Here is a 24,483-nt window from a genome sequence, read left to right as displayed (position 1 = left end):
CACCGGCCACTTTCTTGCATTTATTTCGGGAGAAACTGATGAATTCACGTGCTGTAAATCCGACTGACAGGACAACATTGCGGCGCCGGTTTTTAACGACCAAACACACTCACTTACACGTAATGTTATTTGAGAATCGGAATAACAGATAGGCTAGTTGATGACATGGTAAGTAAGTTTGCGAATATTTTGAATAAAAAAAGGAAAAGCGAAATAAAAGCGACACATCTGTCATACAGTATTATTGTGGCTGCGGTGTATCGCGTGACGCGTCGCCATGGAAACATTAGGGCCTGCTCACATATCGCGTCTTTTGCGCGCGCAAGTTCGTTATTTCAAATGTAGCCGCGCGGTATGCGCGCTCATAATGGAAGCGACGCGGTCGCGGTGCGACGCGCTCGTTTTTTCCAAGCGCGTCCGCGCCGCATCGAGATAAAAACATCTCAACTTTTCAGAATGCCGCAAGCGCACCGCAGGTCACGTGACAAGAACCAAGCTTAGCAACGACAGACGCCTCCGAAGCGCAACCACCTCGAGCGCTTTGGAAAAAGGAGAACGCGGCGCGCCTAGCGTTTTCGACGCGTTTTTATGCGCTATATGTGAGCGCCGCCTTAAAGGGAACGTTCGCCTTGAAAAAACTCACTCTGGGGGTGGGGGTGTCAGTTAGAATATTTTAAACTTGAAAGGGTTAAAGTAAAGATCGAAAATAAATATTTGTGTGTGCTGTAAAGTGATTAGAAAAAAATTAAATCGGAATCGGCTAAAATCGGTATCGGCAGGTCAAACTCAATGAAAAATCGGAAATCGGAATCGGCCTAGAAAACTGTAATCGGTGCATCTCTAATTGTAAATAATCTGCTCCACGTCCATGACGCTTAAATGGCATTGATTCAATGCGTGACTCGCTGCTTTTTGATTCCCGCGACTTCCTCACGCTGTGGAATGCTGACCAGCGCTGTCGCTGATGCCATTCATGGTAAATCCCCTTAAACGTTAAGAGGATGACACAACAAATATTTCGCTTTCCTTGGACACGGAAAGCTTTTCACGCATATGACTTGACCTCAAAGTCAGACGCAGGTAATCGCCCGCACTCAGTCGATCTCTCTCATTTACTGTCTGTAAGTCTTAAGAGCAAATCAATGAAGCCTCTGTATAAATCACCATGATAAAAACTTTTCTTGTTATCATTATTAACTTATTTAACATTCAATACACAGGCACAAAGTTCAAAACAAGAAGGGTATAGCCTTATGAAAAAAAAAAAAAAGCGAATATCGCGGTTGCTACGGTTACTTGCATTCCTCTGCGGTTGGCTTCTCAGTAGCGCGGTTTTACAATTTTGCGGTTATCGCGACAGCCCTAACGGTAATATCTGAAAAAGCATAACGGTGGCACTTTAAGTGTCTTCTAATTGTCTTAATTATACTTCACTCCCTTCTAATTATAGGTGCTGGATTACAGATCCTTTCATTCACTACATAGTGAACATCGGCTACTACATCTTAGTTTTCATCTTCACGACTGGAATCTTCATCACCATCTTAACTAGGGTTGTGCAATCCCGACGCATAAGAACGCCTGCCGGCAAGAGAAGTACATTCAGAAAGCAGCTCATGATGGTGTTGAGTTTGTTCCTGCTCTTCGGCCTGACGTGGGCTGTGTCGTTCTTCAGTTACGGACCGATGCTCATTCCCTCATATTACATCTTCACTGCGTTGAACTCGTTTCAGGGTGAGAAACAATCACATGCATCATTACATCTGGTTTAATAGAATGCTTCTATTTTTCCAACAGATTTCAGCAAATTATTTGAATTTTTTTATTGATTTTTTTTAAAACTATAATATATAATTATAAGGGTTTATAATGAGATTTTGATTACAGTTTTAAAATCAAGCAAACAACTTTAAATCTGTGAAATGTATTTGAGGCGGCAGAATTAGTAGAAACAATTTTCTGTGATTTTTTTTAATTTTATTCATTTTTTTCCAGGGTTTTTCCTCTTCCTGTATTACTACCACATTCACAAGGACATAGAAGGTCATTTCTCTGATGATCCAGAAAGGTCCGGCTCCACCACAACCATCGTTCAATCCAGAATTAATTCTGTGGTAAATGTTTATGAGTCTAATTAAGACAGAAACCCATGTTGTCTCTTAGACAACTGATAAGTCAACAGAAGAATGTTACAATACTAGTCATGTTTAATAATAATCTCTGTCTAAGATGTTGTACAGTGTTGTATAATAACTCATTATGGGATCATAAGTGGGATCACTAGCTTTTAAGATAATATTAAACAAAAGTTAATTTAACACGTAGGCCTACTTGATCCATCACTGGAAGCTATTTTTTCTCGTTTTGTAAGTTCAGGGTAACCGTAAACCCTAGTTATGAAATATATTGTGTGACTTTTGAATGTCTAAATTGTGCAATGAACATTATTTAATTCTTGATGTAGGCTACTAGTTGTAAAAAGGGTTTTGTTTCAAATAATTATAATGCCATTTTCATCTAGACTTTAAAGCTTTAAGTGACGGCTAAACAAAAAATAATATTGTTTCTTTTAAACAATGCATTAATATGATATTTTTACTATTGCCTCCATAATGGCATGAATGTGTGTATTATATTCAATATTTGATTTAGTCTTTCTACATATATCAGTGGTAGGCTACTAAATGTTTCTTATTGCAAACTTTAAGTTTCTTTTCAGTAGTTATGTATTTGATATGCATTTATGATAGTGATATTGGCTTGTGTAACACTAGAGGGCGCTGTGAGATTGTGCAGTGTAACAGTTTCTGAGGTTGACGTTGAAGATGTGAATGAGATTTTCTATATTTGGCTCAGTGTTACATGTAGTTGCAATTACAACCAGCTATTGACTCGATACTTGTGTTTCACATTGACTAATAAACTTATATCCAGTTGAATGAGTTGAGAATTTCACCTGTTGATGACACGTTTTTAAATGACACTTCCAGTCAAACTCACGCTACTAATAAGTTATATTCTTTTGAACTCTATTCATCAAAGACTCCTGAATAAAAGGAAACTGTTTTCAACATTGATAATAACCATAAATTATTTCTTGAGCAGCAAATCAGCATATTAGAATGATTTCTGAAGGATCATGTGACACTGAAGTGATGCTGGAAATTCAGCTTTGAACACAGGAATAAAAATTTACATTTTACAATATATTCATATAGAAAACAGCTATTTTAAATGGGTCATGACATGAGAAATCAAATTTGAAAAACCATTAAAACATCAGAGCTTAAAACGTCCACCTCATTATAAACAAAGCATTTATTTAATCAAGCTCCAAATACGGAACCTTCTTTTTGATTGCCACATTGATATTGCAGGATTTGTGGTGTCACACGGGCAAATACATTTGCATATAGTTATACATCATCGCACCATACAGGGCTCGACAGTGCAACCATTTCAGTCGCATTAAAAATAGATGTGTGCGAACTGTAAAATGTAGTTTGGAGCATGTGCGCGAAGAAAAAATCCCTGCCGATCACTTTTCTTAAATGGAAGATCATAAAAAGTCTTCAATAACTTAATGGTATAACAAGCAATCATTTTAAGGCATCTTATATTTTGGGGATGAAAAAAACATACATTGCGATACTGCCTAATGTGATTATTAAACTTCAAAAGGCTATGATTTCATTAAATAAATGTGAGCGCTTCACGTTTCAATCCCTGAACGTGGCGCTGTTGTGCGTTCAACAGGCTCACGCAACAGCGCTTCAGATCAGTTCACAATCAATGAATAGCGTACATTTATGCCAAGTGAATGCTTATTAACTAATACTGATCAAACTAATGCAATTAAGTTCATAATTGTTGTAACCATAGTTGCATTAAACTAGGTGGCGTACGCTGATTTTAATCGCAATAAACGGGCATGTAAACCACAATATTCCCGCTCTGACCAAAGTGTGCATGTGCGCGGATGAACACGGATGCCGTGTATTGTTCACACAACTTCATGAATGAACTCTGTGATATTATTCGGAATTTTCTCTTCAAATCACTAAACTGTCAACACAACTCGCTGCTCAGTCTCTGCTCCGTATCTTCATCCAGACGGTGTGAAGAATGTGACAGAAGCATATGAAAACCCGGTAGGCTATTGCGATGTTCATCACCGGGCCGAATAATTTGATGCGAGTAGATTAAAACAATGGCCAGTAACATGCATACTGTATGCCTATCTGAGTGTGTTATAATCATACTTATTAGCGAATAATCAGAGTGCAGAGTTATGCTCATGTAATGTAAACATCTTACTGTGATTACTGTGACAAACTATGTAATTTAATTAAATTTTAATTAAAGTTTAAAGTAAACTATTTTAGCTTCTCTCTGTGATGCCCTGTCACAGGAAGGAAAGACTAAGAACATTATTTGAGGCATATTATTAAATATATAGCATACTAGTATCAGTGTAGGGCTGGGCGATATATCGCATGACATTGTTAGGCGCATCTCGTCAGTAAAGCCGGTTCCTTGATTAGTAGTAAATCGCCATCACCTGCTTTCAGATGGAGCGGCATTCACTACAAAGAGCCGTAGTTCACTGACAAGCTGAGCCATATTGCATTATCGCAATCGATACGTCCGCGATATTAATGCAATATGGCTCAGCTTGTCAGTGAACTAACTAACCAGCTTGTCAGTGAACATAAAGCCAAAGTGGCATGATCCTCGTTTCATAACACCTCTGCGAAGATTCGACCGTGAGATCGGTAGTCGAATCAGGCTCCTCCAATCGAAGCATCGAATCTTCGACTATTCGGGGTCACCCCTAATATATATATATATATATATATATATATATATATATATATATGAAGGGGTGTGTCGCGATTCTGCCTTCTCACACAGTGACACAGGTTCGTGGATATGAGTATCGCAATTTCGGTTTCATATCGCATATCGTTACAGCCCTACTGAATCATAATCATACACTGTTCGCTCGTTGGCCAGAGGAGAAATGGCCTCAACTGAGCCTGGTTTCTCCCAAGGTTTTTTTCTCCATTCTGTCACTGATGTAGTTTTGGTTCCTTGCCACTGTTGCCTTGGCTTTTGGCTAGTTTAGTTGGGGACATTTAATATTCAACAATATTATTGATCTGCCTTACTTAAGGTAGACGATGACGCAATTTTCTTCTAGAAACAAACTTTGTTGTATTATTTTTATGTTATCACTGTGAAGCTGCTTTGATACAATCTGTATTGTAAAAAGCACTATATAAATAAAGGTGACTTGACTATCCAGTTAGGCTATATTTTACATTTGATTCCTTTATGTTAGACCTACCCAATTCATCCAAATCATATTTCATATTAAAGACATTGACTGTTTTTGATTTTGCATACCTCCTGACAAAAAAAGAAAAGAAATATTGTCACAGATTTTTATCATAATAATATATTTTATAATGAATCCTTAAGACTTTTCTAATGATTTATACTCATAGGCTGCCTGCAGGTAACCCTGCAGTTTTTCGTAAAATAAGTTCTCTGTAAAATAAAAATATTATTATTATTTTATTATTATTATTTTAGATTTATTTAAAATATATATATATATATATTTATTTTAGATAGTGTTATAACAATATTAATTTCTTTTTTGTTTAATATTTTCATTTAGCAATAATAATAATAATATTAATAATAATTAGACATTAATATATAAAAACTAAATGTTGGGCCAAATTGCCCTACAAACAAACAAGCATAACATTTGTACATATATTTATTTCATTTGTTTAAAAAAAAAAATTCCCCAAATCGTGCAGCCCTAGTGAATACTCTCCAAAAAAATCATTTTGTAATTTTTGTGTGCGTGCGTTGAAGCTCTAGTTTGAGGGATTGAAATCACGGGGTCAAATATCTGTGACAAATATATGTGATGATCATTACTGAAACTGTCTGTTATTGTGGGAGGATTGAATTGTGCTGAATATGGGTGATGTATGTTAGATTTATCAATGTTATAATCATCCTGCTGTCCTGTTTGTTTGAGCATGTGTGTCAGAGAGACACAAACTACTCTCAACCTCTTTTAGAAAAAAAATTTACATCTTCAGGTTGAAATTAAAGTCACACGCCTATGAATTTAGATATTTCCTTGATCACACACACGGATGTGGAACATATTTGGTTATTGAATATGTTAAATAAACAAAGAAATGTGAAATCCGCACACTGCATGCTGCTGAAGATAAATTTATTAAAAGCACAACGTTTCGACCATCAGACCCGTTAATGTTATTTTGATGTCCTGAATCTGAGCCCAATCTGGGTGGTTTGGATGTGCACACCAGTTTTGTATTTTTGATTCTACTGTTTTATTGAATATGTTGCCACGCAAACACTGTCAAAATCAGCTAATGACTTCTGCATTACTTAATGTGGTTTTAATGCGTTATATCTCTGAGAGATAATAAATATAAATATTGTCTAATAATAAAAGGTTATGCTTTCAGGCCATCCTTAAAAATATTCTTGTTTGCCGTAACCCGAACGACCCTGTCAATTTAGGACCGACCCAATTATTTATTTATTTTTTCCTTTTAGTCCGACCGACTTGCCGGTTGTAAACTTGTGTTAAGACCAACCGATTCTTTTTTACTCTTCAAACAACTAATACAAATGCAATAAAATAATATTAATTATATTTTAGTAAGTATTGTGAATATAAATTGCCTAGGCCTGCATACAAACGTAGGCTACGTTCTTTCTTTTAAATAAAAACCCGTGGCGTTATCTATGATTATTAGGGCTGTAACGACACTCGGATCCACGAACCTGTGTCGTGGTGTGAGAAGGCAAAATCGAAATATAAATTCTCAGAAAATGCATTTAATACCAATATATTGAAACGTCTGTTTATATATCCATACTCCCTTAATAAAGGAGTCCAGATGTTAGAAAAATATCAGTCTACACATGCGTTTTATATTTAATGTGAGGGAAATACACATGCGTTACGGACATGACACAAAAAATCTTTAACTTTTAGGTGGCAAAATATTTTTTAGTAATTCTGTGAATTACACTGCGCAAACCAAAAGTAATATACCCACCGTATGAAGAAGGGTTGGCTCTCCACAGAACATAAAATATTCATTTTATTTAATTTTTCGTGTTCGCATTTATGAGGAAAAAACAATGTTACAGACGTGAGCACTCTGAAAGAATCACTGTATTAAAACTTTCACAGAGATCTCAAACAGGCATATAAAACACCAAATATTAAGGATTGGCATAGCAAGCAAAATAATATTCGATGATTGTTCAAAAATCGTACCTCTCCCCCCACATGCTCACCGGTAAAACGGCGTTCGCTCAAATCCCGCTCCGATATTACATTTCTCTGTACTGTAGGCTAATAGGCCTATGTGATGTAGCCTAGTCATTAAAGAAAACTATTTAGTTTCATATTTATGTTTAAATAAAATAATTATTTTTTTTATTTCATCTATGTTGATTTTGACCACTTTAAGTTTGTTTTTGTAGAAAGCTTTTCTTTAAAGTGAATTTCGTTTTGTATTAATTGTATCTTAATTTTAATCAATGTTTCATCAACAAATTGCATGGATTTAATAAATATATATATATATATATATATATATATATATATATATATATATATATATATATATATATATATATATATATATATATAAATATAGCAGGCAATATAATCAGGACACGGAGGCGCGGGCACGTGAACTGGAGCTCGTCTCTTAAATGAACCGAAACTCAGCGTATAAGTTACTTGCCGCACAGACCCGAGAAATATGTCTATAGAAAGCTTGAAATGTGTACTTTTAAACAAATCAATTCAAAACGAAAGAAAACAGACTGCTCTCTGCTTATGTAATCCATATGAAATGTGCATTTCTCTCTGGCGAGTTCACTACTGCGAAGATCTCGAGTCGGCACCGTCAACTTCATCTTTGCAGCCGACACTGACACAGAAAACACTTGTTTATTAATAAACAATTGAAATGTCTCCTTGCTATATTTGACATATTCATAATCATTACTTTTTCCGGTTCGTGACCATAGACAGTATATAAACTGGACACAGCGACCCCATAGGTTTCAACGGAGAAAAGTGAAGTCAATTAGAAGCTCTCACTTCCTGATGGCTGAGCGTACTGCGCAGACTCAAACTGAGTTTGACGACATAGATGTGTCTTCTAGTAGCTGTGCCAAGAGAAATCTGAATCATTCCCTTCCGAAACTTGCAGAGACGGAGAGTGTGAGTAGGAGCTGTCCATGAGCTAGGAGCAGGAGCAACTTTTGCTAAGTATTCTGATTAATTATTTTGTCATTTTGCCTCCACGTCCCCCCGATTGCCTGTGAGCTTCTCGTCCTGTCTATAAGGTAATTTCTCTACTGTGCGACAGAGAGTCGCGTGGTTATGACTAGGGCTGGGTAAAAAATATCGATTTCTCGATTTTAATCGATTCTCATTTTTATGAAACAATATCGATTCTTAAATCCCAAGAATCGATTAGTCATCCTGTTTTCAGTTGATGAATGAATGGATCATTGTTGCGCATCCCATCCAATAAATCACAATAATCTTTGTGCTTTGTTATTATTGATATGAAAAAGTCTCAGATTTCAAATTACGTCCATTTTCTTACGAAATTCAAAAACATAATTACCGTTTTGGCGCTGTTGTGTGAGATTGCTCTGGCTCAGCTCAAGAGAAGCAACGGAAGCAACTCTTCCGCCTTAATAACACCAGTTACAGCGCGAAATAAACATGAATGAGCTTCTGAAAGTGCGTTAAAAGGTAGAGTACAACGTATCGAAGTCCGTATCATGTCTCATGGAATCGCTCAATCAGTGTTTCAACCGTGGAAAGACGTTAGTAAACAATGTCATGTAACGTCACATTTACCTCAGAAAAAACATATCCACTGACCATAAACTCGTTAGTCAGCTAGGAAAGTTAACTCTAGAGAGGAGCATTTTGTTAAATATATGCACCATATTATATAGCCTAATCATTATAATTTTTAATGTTCTTCAATATTTAATGCATGTTTGAATAAATCTGGAAACTTTTTTATGACAGCCATCATTTAAAATGTTATATAATTTCATATAACTTTATTATTATAAAAATAAATAAAAGTGTATTTTAAGTGTTTGTATACAAATCAGTTAATTTTTACCTTCAATATTATAGTAGGCTAATGAAGCCTATAGGCTAGCCTACCACTGACTCCCATAATTTACAGCATTAGTTAAGAGATTTGTTTTCCTTGAGAAAATTTGCAATGTATTGTACCTGATATCCAAAATAATCGATATTGAATCGAATCGAATCGTAATCGAAATCGAATCGAATTGCAAGCTTGTGAATCGAAATCAAATCGAATTGTGAAATTTGTGTCAATACCCAGCCGTAGTTATGACGCAATCGTTAGCCTATTTTTACAAAAACTGCATCTACGGGGCCATAACGTAAGATACAAGGTAATGGAGCCTTTTATACATTTTCGTGTTTCTTTAGAAATAAATAATGGACAAATGGAGTCTTTAAACGCCTCAGATGTAAAAGTTATTCTCTGTCAAAGTGACGCCAAAACGAATGACTGTTTGTGACAGTTTTTAGGTGCGTTATCGGCAGCGCCACCCTTACATGTTACATGAACGTGTCACCACCGCTCAATAGTTAATATTGTTCTTTGGTGTCACTTCTTTTGGGACTGTCCCTCTGTCTCACCTTTTTGGACCCAGCTCTCACAGGACTTATCTTATCTGTTGGACACTGATATTTGTTTGAACCCACATAATTTTTTCTTGAACGATTTTAGGGACCTTACCTTATCCATTCAACAAAGATATTTACTGTTAACCGCTCTCAACAGCGTTGTCTAAAACACATTTAAGTTAATGTTAACATTTAACATTAACTTAAATGTTAGTTAACTGCTGGAATCCTCCTCACACAATGGACAGACAAACATGGACAGTGTCTTTGCTGGACATTATATCGATGGAACTCTCAACTTCTCGTATGCATGGATCCAATGTTAAGACTGTGAATTTATGCATGCTGCTTTTGATATTGTGTCAACTTTTTTAACATCCATGTAATTTATTTATTTTTAATTCATTTATTTTTTATTATTTAATTTTTTTGGGGGGGTCTACATTCTATGTTTGTATTTTGTTTTTATTTTCTTGAAATCTACCAGGGGTGGGATGGGGTGGGTTCTAGATTTGTATAGTTGCTTTTTGCCTTGTATTTCTGTTTTTCTTGACTTTAAAAAAGAAAACTCAAACAGTTGTTAACAAAATATTGTTCTTTGACATCACGATATGCAAATTTGCAAATATGCAAATTCATACCTAGGTAATCACCATGACTAAAATTGTACTTTTTTTTTTTTGCATTGAATCTCAAAAAAAAAAAAAAAAAAAAAAAAAAAATAGACCTACCTTCAGACATTTTTTTTTTTTTTTTTTTTTTTTTTTTTGCTGTTACTGCAAACCAAAATATCTTTAAGGATGGCCTTGTTTCTACCATTATTAAATATAATTGTATACATAGTTCTCTGTGAACAAAAGTGACTTGAAAAACTGGACCTGAAAGTAAAGGAATACTGAAATGTAGCGTTAAAGCCCCAAAACAACATGATTTGCATGTTTGCAAAGTAACTGTATGTCACTGTTCCAGCGGCTCTGAGCTGCAGATCATAATCATACGGCTTCATGTGTGAACTGATGAAACTCTTTCTCCTCTTGGACTGTGGACTTTACATCTCAAGATTGAAATAAGAAAATTCTTTAAGATTTACAACCAATATCTGTAGAAAAGAAAACTCAACTCTTGTGTCTCTCTCAGGCTGTTTTGGGGAATTATGTCTCGACAAAAGCAGAATTTGCTGTGGCTGATGATCGTCTGTTATGCTTCATGCCAGATAAGTATGTTGCTCTCAGTGGTGGACACTATTAACAAAGTATTTTTACTTTATGACTGTACTTAAGTATATTTTTCAAGTATCAGTACTTCATCTGAGTATTTTTATTTTGGAAAAACTTTGACTTCACTGCATTCCGAAGCATTAAATCGTACATTTTTACTACATCTCATAAAAACATGTTGTTTCTCGTTATTTTGAACTGAAAACGTTGTCACAAGCTCATCTGATTGCGTCTGTTCTCGAGTCAACAACTCACTTATTCAACTGATCCGGTCAGAGTGAACCTCAAGTTATCGATTTACTGAATTCTCTAGACTGACTCGAAATGAGCCGTGAACAGGAGCTTGAGTGTGCTTGTGACTGAAAGATTGAGAAATAAGTTACTAATGCTGAATTTTAGGATTTATTACTGTAAATGATATCATATTGATATGATCATATTTAGGTCACGACTGTCAGTTGTGAATGTAAACTAAATCTGGTGTAAAAGGACAAACTGTATGAAATGCTTGAATGTGAACATGTCCATATTTGTGTATTACCATCTGAATGGGGAAGGTTTTAGGTAAAAACTTATGAAAATTAATGCCCGCACATCTTCCCTGCTGCCGTAGCAGATTCAAATTATGTAAAACTAGTGTTTACATAGCATTCTTCTCAAAATGTAAATACATTTTGAACTGTTACATCTGTTTTTACATTTTATGTTTATGTTTATCATAGGGCTGGGCAATATGTAAAAAATATTGTGATATCAGATTATATCAGAGACACCACTGCCGACATACACTGTAAACACAAATCATGCTGAGTTTGGCTGCACTTTATTAAATGATAGCCTGCGATTCAGGGACTCAAGGTTTTACTTTGGTTAGTTTGAGCTTTACTAATGTTCTTTTCTAATGTTCAAAACATTAGCTTTGGTGTTTTGTTAGTGTTGCAAATAATTTCCACACTGTTCTTATCACATCTGTTTGAAAAGAATTTCGTTTCACAAGGAGAACTGTTGAATGCAATTGAACGGAACAGAACCCACTTTGGTGATTGTAAGAAAGATAAATGCATGTTGATGACATAGTAATGTCTTGCCTATTTTTATTCAAGTTCAAGTCTTTATTTTGCCAAAACGACACAAATCGCCTGGAATTCATTTTGGTGATTTGGCTCACACAAGACAATACAAGAAAATATTGGACAAGAATGACAACACATCATCAGACATGACATATACAATAAAAACAGAAAATATTCATATGGTTCGATGTTTCCCTTTCTTTTTGGCGTAACCGCCTGATTTAATGATGTTTAATTTCCTAATTATGTGTAACGCTGTTTTTAAAATCTGTTAATACAATTTCTTTTCCTGATGAACTTTTATTAGACTGCAGACCAAAGTAAAATAGGTCTACTTGATACTATTTTTTTATGGGAGATATCTCTGCTATTCCGAATTAATAGGATACAGTTTAATTTTTTCGTCTGCAGAACAAAATAAATTGCATAAAAATGAATAGCAACTTAGGAATAAAAAAAATAAAAAATAAACATCATATAAAGATCAAGAAAACCAGAAAAAAAATATTTAACAAAATTACGAAAGTAAGGATGAATGACGTTTGACAGGGAACGCATCTCAAAATCGCATGCACCAAACAGGCAAATACAATTAGGCTAATTACAAAAGTTCAGCGAGTGATTTTCTTTTTCTTTTGCTCTTTGATCAACATTAATGGTGGCAGCGAGTATTGGCTGTCAATGCATGGATTCAGTAGGCATACTGTTTTTCTTTCTTAACAGTTTAAGGCAAAACCGACTGTTTACGGGGATATTTTGACATAATTATGCATGTATTTTTTTCTGTGAACTATATGAGAGGCGGCTGTCTGTGAGCACTTTGGCTGTGTGTGCAGCACAGAAAACAGCACACATGCAAAAGTGTTCTCTTGTGTCTTGCGTTAAAAGAATGCTATCAAGAAGAATCAATTTTCTATTCCTAACCCTACTAACTAGCCTATAGAAAATATTTCATTCATACTATTGCATGTGAATAAATACACTATATTGGCAAAAGTATTGGGACACCCTTGCAAATCATTGAATTCAGGTGTTCCAATCACTTCCATAGCCACAGTTGTATAAAATCAAGCACCTAGGCATGCAGACGCTTCTACAAACATTTGTGAAAGAATGGGATCGCTCTCAGGAGCTCAGGCCATCCTTAAAAAAAAAAGGTACAATTTGGGTCATGGTGATTACGTAGGTATGAATTTGCATATTTGCACATTTGCATATCGTGACGTCACTGACAGTTTTTCCAGAACTTCGTGCCAAATGAAAGTGGTGTTAAAAGAAAAAAGTAACAAAATAACATTTGAAAAACCTGTATAAACTGAACACCAAAGAACAATATTAACTATTGAGCGGAGGTGACTCGTTCATGTAACATGTAAGGGTGGCGCTGCCAATAACGCACCTAAAAGCTGTCACAAAGAACCGGCAAAAGTAATGATTATGAATATGTCAAATATAACAAGGAGACATTTCAATTGTTTATTAATAAACAAGTGTTTTCTGTGTCAGTGTCGGCTGCAAAGATGAAGTTGACGATGAGTAGGAGTATTAAAATGAATATTCTTTTATTAGGGTATCTGTACTTTTACTCAAGTACTTGACTTATATACCTTATAAACTTGTTATACATTGTTACATAATAACATTATAAATGTTGTCTTTATGTAGTTTATAAACTACTTTTCAGTTTCACACCCAAAGTTTGATTTCAAAATCAAAATATAGCACAACTGCAACATGTAAACTGACTCTTTAGTAAACGTTTCTATACAATTGTATGTCAAAATTGACACAAAATTGTCATTTATGTCATTGATAAATGTGAACTGATGAATAAGCATCTAAATATTGTAATGCTGAAACTATGATGTTTATAGATTTATAAATAAGCAACACATATATGAATCACTTTAATATTTAAGATTAAATTATTGCACAATTAAATGAAATCCATCCCTTATTTATTTCTGTGTTGAAGAGGAAGCAAGCAGCACATACATTATGCATTTAAACAACACTGAATGGACGTGTGTGACCTGCAATAACAGTGGAACCAGTGCTTCTAAAAAGGATGAAAATAACACTCCTGAAACACATGAGGAAATATTCGATATAGAGCGGGCTGGTTTAGAAGACGAGGATGGAGATGTTGATTCCTCAATAGCCTCGTAAGTGTGTGTTTGCCACTGACTTCAAGTAACTCTATTACAGAATGCCAAGTGATTAAACTGGTTTTGCAGAGACGTCTTGGATTATTTGGATTCTGTAATAGAGCAGATGGAAGAAAACAATACAAAGTGTGCAGGGCTCGTCGCAGGGAAGGCTATTGGTGTTCTCCAAATAAAAGCTAACACCACAGAAACCAAAGATACATGCTACTCTTCAGATCAGAACACTATCCACGTAAGGCCTGAAAAAGATTACAATGTCCACCTGGGCTATTACTCTTTATTAATCAACGTTAATTCATCTTTACACAGGTGGCTGATTGTCAAAGTTTCCTGAGAAGAAACTATACCTGGTATGTAAAGATTTCCAAGGAGGCCTTTTATAAATCACGTTTGGAAAACAACGGAACTGCATTTCTTGGAGTTCTACGGTTTAATAATATGGGAGACAAGGTACTTGCAATAAAATAATTAAATAAATAAATTCTTTGTTTGAGCATTTTAAGGAATGTTTAAGGGGTATTTGTAATTGTAAAAAAATGTAATTTGACAGCTCTTTCCCACACTGACACAAATCTGTTGTATAAATCTTTTACCTTTTAGTAATCATATCCACTTCCGTTATAATGCTAAAAAAAAAATTTGTTTCGTATGAATTGTGGTTTGAAAAAGCTGAAGATTCTATTTTGAAAAATTAAATTTTTGTGTTCATATGAAAATATTTACATTTTTCGGTGACCTATTCTTTCAAAGTGCCCCTATTATGCTATTTTAAAGTTTCATAAAGTTGTTTTGGAGTCTCCTACAACATTTTTTCTAAATCCCTCCTTTCCGCGAGCTGCTCTGCTCTGATTGGCCAGACGGCCCAGTCTGTTGTGATTGGTCGACCGCTTTCAGCGAGTGTCAGAAGCTAAACTCCCATTAACATATAACTGAACTTCAGCTTCCTCAGTCCTGAGCGATTGTACACACGGTAAAGACAGTAACGATGACCTCAATTTTAGTATATCAATCCGAGCGTGAGTCCAATGATGAAACAATGGAAGAACTACTTATTCAACCCGATCCTCTATCGCAAGGACGACGTGAGCAGGACGTTTCTCAGTGATGCGCTACTCAGTTTGAGGTACATTATGAGATGTCACAGCGGTAATTCCTCACCATCAGCATTAACAAGATTATGTCCATCAACAAACCCATGTGTAAATTTCTAATTTATTTTGGTGCACATTCGGGAACTGTATCAATAACGGTGCATTCGTTAGCCGAGCTCTAACGTGACTGATGTAACATTGTAAAACAACTCTTGCTCCATCCTTTAGCCTATCCTTACTCAAAAACAACATATAATCTGCATTAATAGACAAAGTTTAAGGTAATAGTGGCCCACAGAAAGAAGTAGGTTATTTCAGTAAGACAGTAATAACGTGAGTCACTTTCGACTTCAAAGTTTTGCACAACGTTTACATTCATAAACAGCTAGGCCTATATTACACAACGCATGAAAGGGAATGATCTATTGTTTTCACACTTTTATGTTTGATTTTCTTTATGTATCTTTTCTGATTTAGAATCAAACTTTGAATAATGAGGTTTATGGAATAACGATGAGGGCCAATATCTCCGACCTTACCAACAATATTGAAATGTTCTTTAAACAGAAAGATCTGGTAATGAAGGTTTTTTTTTTGTTTTTTGCAAAACATTATTATTATGATGACACTGTGAAATCAAAATAATCATCAAACATGTTCTTACAGGTCGATAATGCATCCTGCAGTTCTTGGGATGGTAAAGGTAAATTTACTAATGGATCTATTGATCAGTTTCCATCAACAAACCTAATGTATTTTAAATATTTTATTTAATTACGCACTGTTTTTTTCTTCAAAGGAGATCTAACATGGACGACGTCCGGCTGTGAGACAGTAAAAATCGACAATAACACCATAAAGTGCTCGTGTTCACATCTGACGTTCTTTGCAGTGCTGATGGTGAGAAGCTTCTCAATTTCATTTAAAGACCCCATGAAATCAATATCAGAGTCTTTTAGTTCACATATATTTCTCTGATCTCTCAGTCTCCTCCAGATATAAATGCAAACAGCACAGCGCTGTATGTGGAAACATTGAGCTTCATCACTTCTATCGGCTGCGGCATCTCCATGTTTTTTCAGGCCGTCGCTCTGTTCATGCATTTCCTGTTACGGTAGAGTCTCTTAATGTTTAACACCTAGTTTGTGCTGTTAGTACTTAAAGGGATACTTCACCTCTGGGAAGATGAATGTGTATTTAAAATAGGTCATTTAAGTAGAAGAAATGTGAAGAAATTTTTGAATTTGGAGCTTTCTAGACTGAGAAAAGCCAGAAAATGTATTTTTGGCTTATGTGGATGAAAGACAACAACTCCCAGAATGCACTTGCTTCGCTGCCTTAGGAGGCCACGCCTACCGGTAAGAGTGCGCAGATGAAAACAACAAAGCTAGCCTACGTGATGAGTTTGCGAGGGATTTAGAGATCGTCCAAAATGTCCGGGATTCGGCTTTTGCGTTCTACAGTCGCCATCCATCATGTTTACTGTGGCGAGCAGGACGAGGATGAGGGCCGCGGGAGAACGGCGCGAGGCCGGTGGCGTGATTACTGAGACGCGCCGGGTCTCGCATCTCTCACGGAGGAGCGGGAATTTTTCTTAGCAATGGTAAAACGCACATCAACCGATCACTTGTTTAGCGTTCATGTAAACACTACATTCAGATTCACCAATCGGAATGAATTCAGTTAGATTGAAATGTGTGCATGTAAACAATGAATGGCGACCGCAGAACGCAAAAGCTGAATCCCGGACATTTTGAACGATCTCGCCCGCCGGACAAGTCCGGGAAAAAGAGGATGGTTACTTACTCAGCTTTCTCCTACTATTCAGCTTTCTCCACAGAACAAGAGCCTGCTAGCTTAGCTTCCAAAGAAAGACGGCTGACACTGTGTGTACATTCTGAGTGAGATCCCACCCTGTATGGGCGGGCTGAAAACATGCGGAACAACGCCATCTACTGGCTGTAGTCTTTAGCCTCTGTCCAGAAAATCCTCCGATGACGCAAAATGACGATTTTTGCGTCATCGGAGGATTTTTTCCAGACAAAAAATACATAAATCTCTTGTCTCAGGGGGATATGAGGGTGGAAAGCATGGTAATTCGAAAATACTACAGGTTTTCTACTAATACAAAGCTTAATGCTAAATCCTGAAGTAACCCTTTAAGTATTGAAGTTCAAAGTTTTTGGACCAGTTGCATTTAGGGATGCACCGACATTAACATTTTGGCCGATACCGATAATTCTTTATATTTGAAAGCTGATAACCGATAAATCTAAATCCAAATTCTGATATAATTTAAGAGCCTGATTATAAAAACAAAAGGCTAACCATTAAAAGCCATTTACCAAAAACTAACACATACTAAACACATAAGTCACATACATAGTTAACATTGATGTATTGTTTTAATTTATTACTGTGAAGCTGCTTTGATACAACCTATGTTGTGAAAAGCTCGACTTGACTTGACTTGACTTGACTTGACTTGACAGTAGCCTAGTTTGAACCACTGTAAGATTCTTTGCCTTTTTTAATTTTAGACGCATATGGCCAACTTTCGTTATAAAAAAAGAAGAGAAAATTGGTAACACTTTACAATAAGGTTTCATTTTGTTAGCATTAGTTAACATGAACTAATAATGAATGAACAATACAACTGCAGGATTTATTAATCTTAGTTAATATTAAATCTTAACATTTAAGAAATTTTTAAGATGCAAAGTTGTATCGGTTAGCATAATTTAATGCAGTATGAACTAACATGAACTAATATTTTATTAACTAACATTAGCCAATAACGATATGGTGGCCGATATATTTTGCATCCCTAGTTAATTTTGCTCCTCTTTTGGATAAAATCATCTGCTAAATGCATGTTACAAATACAGGTTGTTTTTATATTTGAACAGGAAAGCCAGATCAAATCAAGCCACGAAGATCTTGATGAACATGTTTGTGGCTTTGTTTCTCCTGAATTTATTCTTTTTGTCAAACGAGAGTGTCGCCAACACAGGAGACAAGGCTGCATGTGTCTTCATAGCGCTGCTCATGCATTACTCCATGCTGACTACATTCACCTGGTTCTTCATTCAAGCTCTTCATATGTACTTATGGCTCATCAGACAGAACGTCACCATTGCAAACTACATGAGGAAGATCATCGTGTTCGGCTGGAGTGAGTTATATGAACAAAACACCTGTTATACTTTTGCCTTAAGAAATAAAACCTTTTAAAACAAAAACCAGCAAGTCAGACTGTAAAATCAAGTTCACCTGAAAAAGAATATAGGCCTATATTGTGCACAAGTCTTATGAACTCCTGTCATGATACTTTTATGTTTTTGACCTTTACTTCAGCAGCTTGTCTTCATTAATTGTCTCTATCAGTGGTATTTTAATATGAATTTTTGTCATTTTAGTACATCAAGTTAAATTAAATTACATGAATATGAGAAATGTTGCCTTGGCAACTAGCTGAAATAAAATGGGTTTTTTTATGTTTTATTTTAAGTTAAAGTTTATTTTATTTCAAGTAATGGAAATGTTTTTTTTATGGTTTTAGTTACCAATAATAACCCTGATCTCTTTCAGCATTTCCGGCTCCGATAGTCGTAGCTATTTTTTCAATAGGAGAATATAAAACACGGATCATAAACACAACGTCTGGAAAAATCACACGAATGTAAGTTGTTCTGATGTCATAAATGCATGAATTAAAGGTCCCATGACATGCTACTTTTTGTAGGCTTTAATATAGGCCTTAGTGGTCCCTAGTACTGTATCTGAAATCTCTTTCCAAAAATTCAGTCTCGGTGCAGAATTATAGCCACTATAAGCCAGTCCCAGAATGAGCTTCCTTCAGACGGGCCGTTTCGGTGTCTGTAGCTTTAAATGCTAATGAGGAGGAGAAAGGCGGCGTAAGGTGGAGGGTGGGTGTGGCCTTGACCATCTGCGGCAACGGTAGACCATGCATGTTTACGTTGGATATAGCAATGGCACGGAGACACGCAGTCGTTCAAGCATTTCAGTGTGACCCAGAATCTGATCCGGATGGAGAAGCAACGGATGAAGAAGTTGCAACTCAGCGGCTCCAGCAGGACGTTTCCGAATGGTTAGTTTAAAATATTATGTCTGGATACGGTACTTTATTCGGATGGTTTACAGTTATTATCATGTAGCTAACGCTAACCTACTGTTGCCTTTTCACGAGAGATCTGTAACGTCTGTATTTATCTTATTACAATTACATCAAGCTCTGCGATCTTGAAATGCGGATATCGCGCACGCCGTATAACCAACAGGAAAACGGTTATCTAAATAACAAAGAAGTGTACAACACTCGCGTTACAGTGTGTGTATTCACACACATAAACTGCATAGCTAATGTTACAGCCACATTCTACGTGTAACAATCTAGGTAACCATAAACAGTAAAGCAACACACTTATATATCATTAGTTGACTTACTTGTCCGAGGTGTGTAGCTGAGCCAAAGAGAGTGATCCAGACTTTAGTTTCAGACGTTCAGCAAGCCCAGCTCTGTATTGACCCTTCGGTGTTCATTTGTACATCCAATTATTGAGCAATTGTTATGCTTCGCTCGCTCAAAAGCCATGATATCTCTCGTGGACAAACTAAAATCGTGCGCGCGCGTTCCTACTTCCTATCGCATTTTCTCATGGGCGGAAAATATTCTCTGGGCGGGCAAAGCAGAGAAAGGGGAGGTAACATTTCTCCTTATGATGTCATAAAGAGGAGATTCAAGATCAGCGCGTATGAGCCTCCATTTTCTCAAAGGCAGAGAAAGATAGCAAAAGCTCGATTTACACCGATTGAAATTTCTAGAAACTTGGGGACCATATACAGGCTAGGGGAACTCATATTAATGTTAAAAAACCTCAGAAAGTGAAAATTTCATGTCATGGGACCTTTAATAAAACTTAAAGTGCCCCTTTTATGGAACTTTAACCTCTTGACCTCATATACATTTACATATATAGAATACTATCTTAAAATATTTTATATATACATCATTTGAAATTTCTAAGGGCTTGTCAATCTACAGTTTCTGTTTTATGATATAGATGCTCTAGCAACAGTAATACTGTAATTTGTGTCGGGAGTGCAAATTACCCTGGAAATCCAGAGTTCTCGCGAGAGCACAAGTTGAATTTGCTCAGCGAGTTCACTCTGGCGTTGAGTAATGATGCTTATTAAATATGCCCTTGTATCTGAGCTGCACCAATCACATCGGGTTATCTGATATAGGCGGGCCAGAGGCGAGATGACGACAACGCTGTGATGTCAAAGTCATTAGTAAACATTGCAAGATGGCTTTGGATGAACACCAGTTGTTTGAAACTGCTTTGGAGTTAGAGTTGGCTTTTTATCTAAAAGAGGAACAGAAGCATTTTGCATTGTGCTGCTGGTCAGGCAAATATTTGTGCTTTGTTTCTGTTTGATATAATTGTAAATATATCTATTAAAATACTGATATTCTGGTCTAACTCCTCCCCGAACATCCCGCTGTCCTGTTTCTTGCTCTCTCACTGGCTGTAGGTCATCGCCGATGTAGTCAGAACACATTAACACAGCTGGATTTTGAATCGCCGACAGGTCCAGATATTCAGCATGCCAAATATCTCATGGGCGTCGGACGGACTCGTCGGCGATTCTCTCAGATCGTATATTTGATAATTCACACTGCGTGATTGTCACTCGCGTGAACGAGCACCGATTTGCCTATGATTTGGGGCATTTGTCGCTGATCTCACAAAACCTGTCGGCGAGCGAAAATCGGGCCTAAAATCGTTCAGTGTGAACTTGGCATTAGAGAAGCGAAGAGAAGAAAGATTTGGGGAGTGAAGTCAGCGGCAGAATCAGCGATGCTCGTTCTCTCTTTCTGTAGACGCCATTAGGGGAATATCTATGCAATATCAATATCTATTGAGACAATCAATCGTTTTGGGAGACCAAATGCTGTCTTTTGTCTGAATGATTGGCCATCATTGCGATAATAGTTCATGTATAGCCTAAAAATGATTGCTTTTGGAGCCCGATTACTGTTTGAATAGACCATCAATATAGCAATTGTATACGAAAGCTAGTGACGTAGCATCTGTTTATACGTATGGACACGACAATCAACGGCTGGCAATCAACGTACTTTCCATGTATGGAGACAAAAACTGACTGTAAAGACTGTAAAAGGGCTTTTTTTTTATACAGCTAAGTTTTGTGTGAATTTAGTAATGAAAGCACTAAAAATCGTGTGCACGATTTAAATTCAGTTAAATAAAAACATTTAAAAGAAAAACTTCATGAAATAGTTTGTAATTATTGAAAAAAAAAAATTAAAGAATGGTTTAGTATATGTGGCACATGTAAAAGTAAAAGCTTTCTCTAGCCCTAAGATCATTTTCTTACCCGAGGGGCATTTTGGAGCTCCAAGTGGCCATTCTTGAAAAAGGCACTAGTCAGAGAAAAAATGGTAAATGGTAAATGGACTGCATTTATATAGCGCTTTCACAGACCCAATGGCCACCAAAGCGCTTTACAAAACCTTTCAGGAACCTCATTTTTTGTTATATCATCCTCAAACTTGAAACATAACTTCTTGAGACTTGTGGCTTTGGGCCCATTGTATTTCTAGCTGTCGCAGACATCTATATTATTATTTTTTTATGATAAAAAGATGTTATGCACAAAACATTTTCATTCCATTATACTCCAGCTTGTCTAACTTTTTTTTTTTTTTTAGGCCTACTTGTATTGTTTTTGAATAAAGCTCCATTTGTCTTCTTTCAAATAATACCACAACTATGCTAATACTCCAAAGGGTTTAGGAAAGACAACAATTTGAGTTCGAGCATGTCATTTTCCTGTTTTGGGCTCAAAAGGGGGGTCCGAATCAAGAGGTTAATAAGTCATTGTGAATTCATTGGGTTTAGTTGCCGTGTTTCAGTGCATTACGGAAAGAGCAGGAGTTACACATTCTGACTAACACACATCTGAGGCGGCATTGGTGACACACGTGGTATTAGTCGATTAATTGATTGTTAATTTTCATGACGATCGTTTAAGGGAATTTGCGTAAACTGACATCCCAACAAACAGCTCTATTACACACTGCATGAACGGTAATATCTGAAAAAGCATAGGGGCACTGATTATACTTCACTCTTCTAATTATAGGTGCTGGATTACAGATCCTTTAATTCACTACATAGTGAACATTGGCTACTACGCTTTAGTCTTCATCTTCACAACAGGAATCTTCATCATGATCGTCACTAAGATTGTTCAAGCCCAAAACATAAAAGTGGCTGACGGCAAGAGAAAGACATTCAGAAAGCAGCTCATGATGGTGTTGAGTTTGTTCCTGCTCTTCGGCCTGACGTGGGCTGTGGCGTTCTTCAGTTATGGACCGATGCTCATTCCCTCATATTACATCTTCACCGTGTTGAACTCGTTTCAGGGTGAGAAACAATCACATGCATCATTACATTTGGTTTGATAGAATGCTTCTATTTGTCCAACAGATTTCAGCAAATTATTTGAATTAATTCATGAGTGCTTTTTCAAAATATATAGTTAATTATAAGGGGTTATAATGGGAGTTGATATTTTATGGGTTACAGTGACTTCTGTGAAATGTATTTGAGGAAATAATTGTCTCTGATTTTTTTCAGGGTTTTTCCTCTTCCTGTATTATTACCACATTCACAAAGACATAGAAGGTAATTTCTCTGATGATCCAGAAAGGTCCGGCTCCACCACAACCATCATTCAATCCAGAATTAAGCCTAATTAAGACAGAAACCCATGTTGTCTCTTAGACAGCTGATAATTCAAAAGTAAAAGGTCAGAATACTAGTTGTGTTTAATAATAATCCGTCTAAGATGTTGTACATTGAGGGGATGTAATAACTCATAATGGGATCATAAGTGGGATCATTAGCTTTTAAGACATTTTAAACTAAAGTTAATTTAACATGTACATGAACATCTTCACTGGAAGCTACTTTACAAGTTGTATTTTTGTAACCGTAACCCTAGACATGAAATATATTGTTTGACTGAATTTTGAATGTTTATTTTGTGCAATGATCATTATTTTATTCATTATGTCTTGGTGTAGTTGTAAAGATGTCAAGCAAAAAGAATTTTGTTTCAAATAATTATAATGCAGTTTTCATCTAGACTTTTGCTTTAAGCCTGAAGGCTAAATAAAAGTGAAAATTATATTGTTTCTTATACAGTGCATTAATATGATAATCTTTACTCTTGCCTCCATAACAGCATGAATTTGTGCATTATATTCAATATTTTGATTAAGTCTTTTTACATTTAAATATATTAGTGGTATGCTACTATATGTTTCTTATTGAAGGTTTGTTTTCAGTAGTTATGTATTTGATATGCATTTATGATAGTAATATAGGCTTGTGTAACACTAGAGGGCGCTGTGAGATTGTGCAGTGTAACAGTTTCTGAGGCTGGAGTTGAAGAAGTGAATGAGATAATCTATAATCGACTCTGTGTGACATGTATTTGCATTTACAACCAGCTATTGGCTCAATACTTGTGATTCACAGTGACTAATAAACTTCCTCTATCTAGTTGAATGAGTTGAGCCTTCCATCTGTTGATGATATGATTTTTTATGACATAAAATAAATACCGGTACTATTCTTTTGAACTATTTATCAATCAAAGAATCCTGAAAAAAAAAGCATGCATTATTAGAGATGCACCGATTGATCGGCTGGTGACCGGAATTGGCCGATTTTCACGTGATCGGCCATGACCGGCGACCGGCCGGTCAGTCTGACAAATGCCGATTTTATGCCGGTCAAATGCACTCGGGCGCCGCATGATTAACATCGCGCAACATCAGCATCACACGTGCACACGGAACACACATGTAAAAAACCTCGTGAATTACATCCGTTCAGACCGCAAGAGCGTATTTTTTTTCGGCGTGCATGTTAATCAATGAGTGCATTCACAACGGGAGCAGGAGCAGCGCGCGAGCAGTGAAGCGCGTGTTTCGGCACCGAGTCTATTTGCTGCACTGCTCACGCTCAATTAAAGGGAAAGCACACTTTTGAAGGACAAAATAGCTTAAATAGGGTTTCACAAAAAAAGTGCCCA

General features: G+C 36.3%; 2 protein-coding genes and 1 long non-coding RNA gene across 3 annotated transcripts in view; 2 read left to right on the top strand and 1 right to left on the bottom strand.

The window, feature by feature from the left end:
- LOC307147643 (adhesion G-protein coupled receptor G6-like) overlaps nucleotides 1–3,069 on the top strand; it is a 42,913-nt gene extending 39,844 nt beyond the window's left edge. The window contains exons 16-17 of the mRNA XM_079852542.1: nucleotides 1,451–1,734; nucleotides 1,996–3,069. Of these exons, the coding sequence (XP_079708668.1) occupies nucleotides 1,451–1,734; nucleotides 1,996–2,138 (427 nt within the window). The 3' untranslated portion in view covers nucleotides 2,139–3,069. The remainder of the gene's footprint in view (nucleotides 1–1,450; nucleotides 1,735–1,995) is intronic.
- LOC307147689 overlaps nucleotides 1–24,483 on the bottom strand; it is a 249,122-nt gene that overhangs the window by 178,460 nt on the left and 46,179 nt on the right. The gene's annotated exons all lie outside the window — the stretch shown is intronic.
- LOC307147647 (adhesion G-protein coupled receptor G6-like) lies at nucleotides 10,650–23,968 on the top strand. The gene is made up of 12 exons (XM_079852548.1): nucleotides 10,650–10,995; nucleotides 14,044–14,233; nucleotides 14,306–14,468; nucleotides 14,546–14,686; nucleotides 15,805–15,903; nucleotides 15,994–16,030; nucleotides 16,127–16,227; nucleotides 16,314–16,441; nucleotides 18,237–18,502; nucleotides 18,919–19,009; nucleotides 22,522–22,805; nucleotides 23,019–23,968. The coding sequence occupies exons 1-12, from the start codon at nucleotides 10,932–10,934 to the stop codon at nucleotides 23,138–23,140; spliced, it is 1,686 nt and encodes a 561-aa protein (XP_079708674.1). The 5' UTR covers nucleotides 10,650–10,931; the 3' UTR covers nucleotides 23,141–23,968.

This window comes from Squalius cephalus (genome assembly GCF_949319135.1).
Source record: "Squalius cephalus genome assembly, chromosome: 20".
Taxonomy (NCBI): Eukaryota; Metazoa; Chordata; class Actinopteri; order Cypriniformes; family Leuciscidae; genus Squalius; species Squalius cephalus.
This window is presented reverse-complemented; position numbering and strand designations above follow the sequence as displayed.

Bases quoted from the DNA above. Each gene is read 5' to 3' on its own strand.
- LOC307147647 (XM_079852548.1), top strand. From the start codon at position 10,932: ATGTCTCGACAAAAGCAGAATTTGCTGTGGCTGATGATCGTCTGTTAT. The intron at 14,234-14,305 runs GTAAGTGTGTGT...CTGGTTTTGCAG, and splicing joins GTTGATTCCTCAATAGCCTC to AGACGTCTTGGATTATTTGG. The intron at 16,228-16,313 runs GTGAGAAGCTTC...CTGATCTCTCAG, and splicing joins CGTTCTTTGCAGTGCTGATG to TCTCCTCCAGATATAAATGC.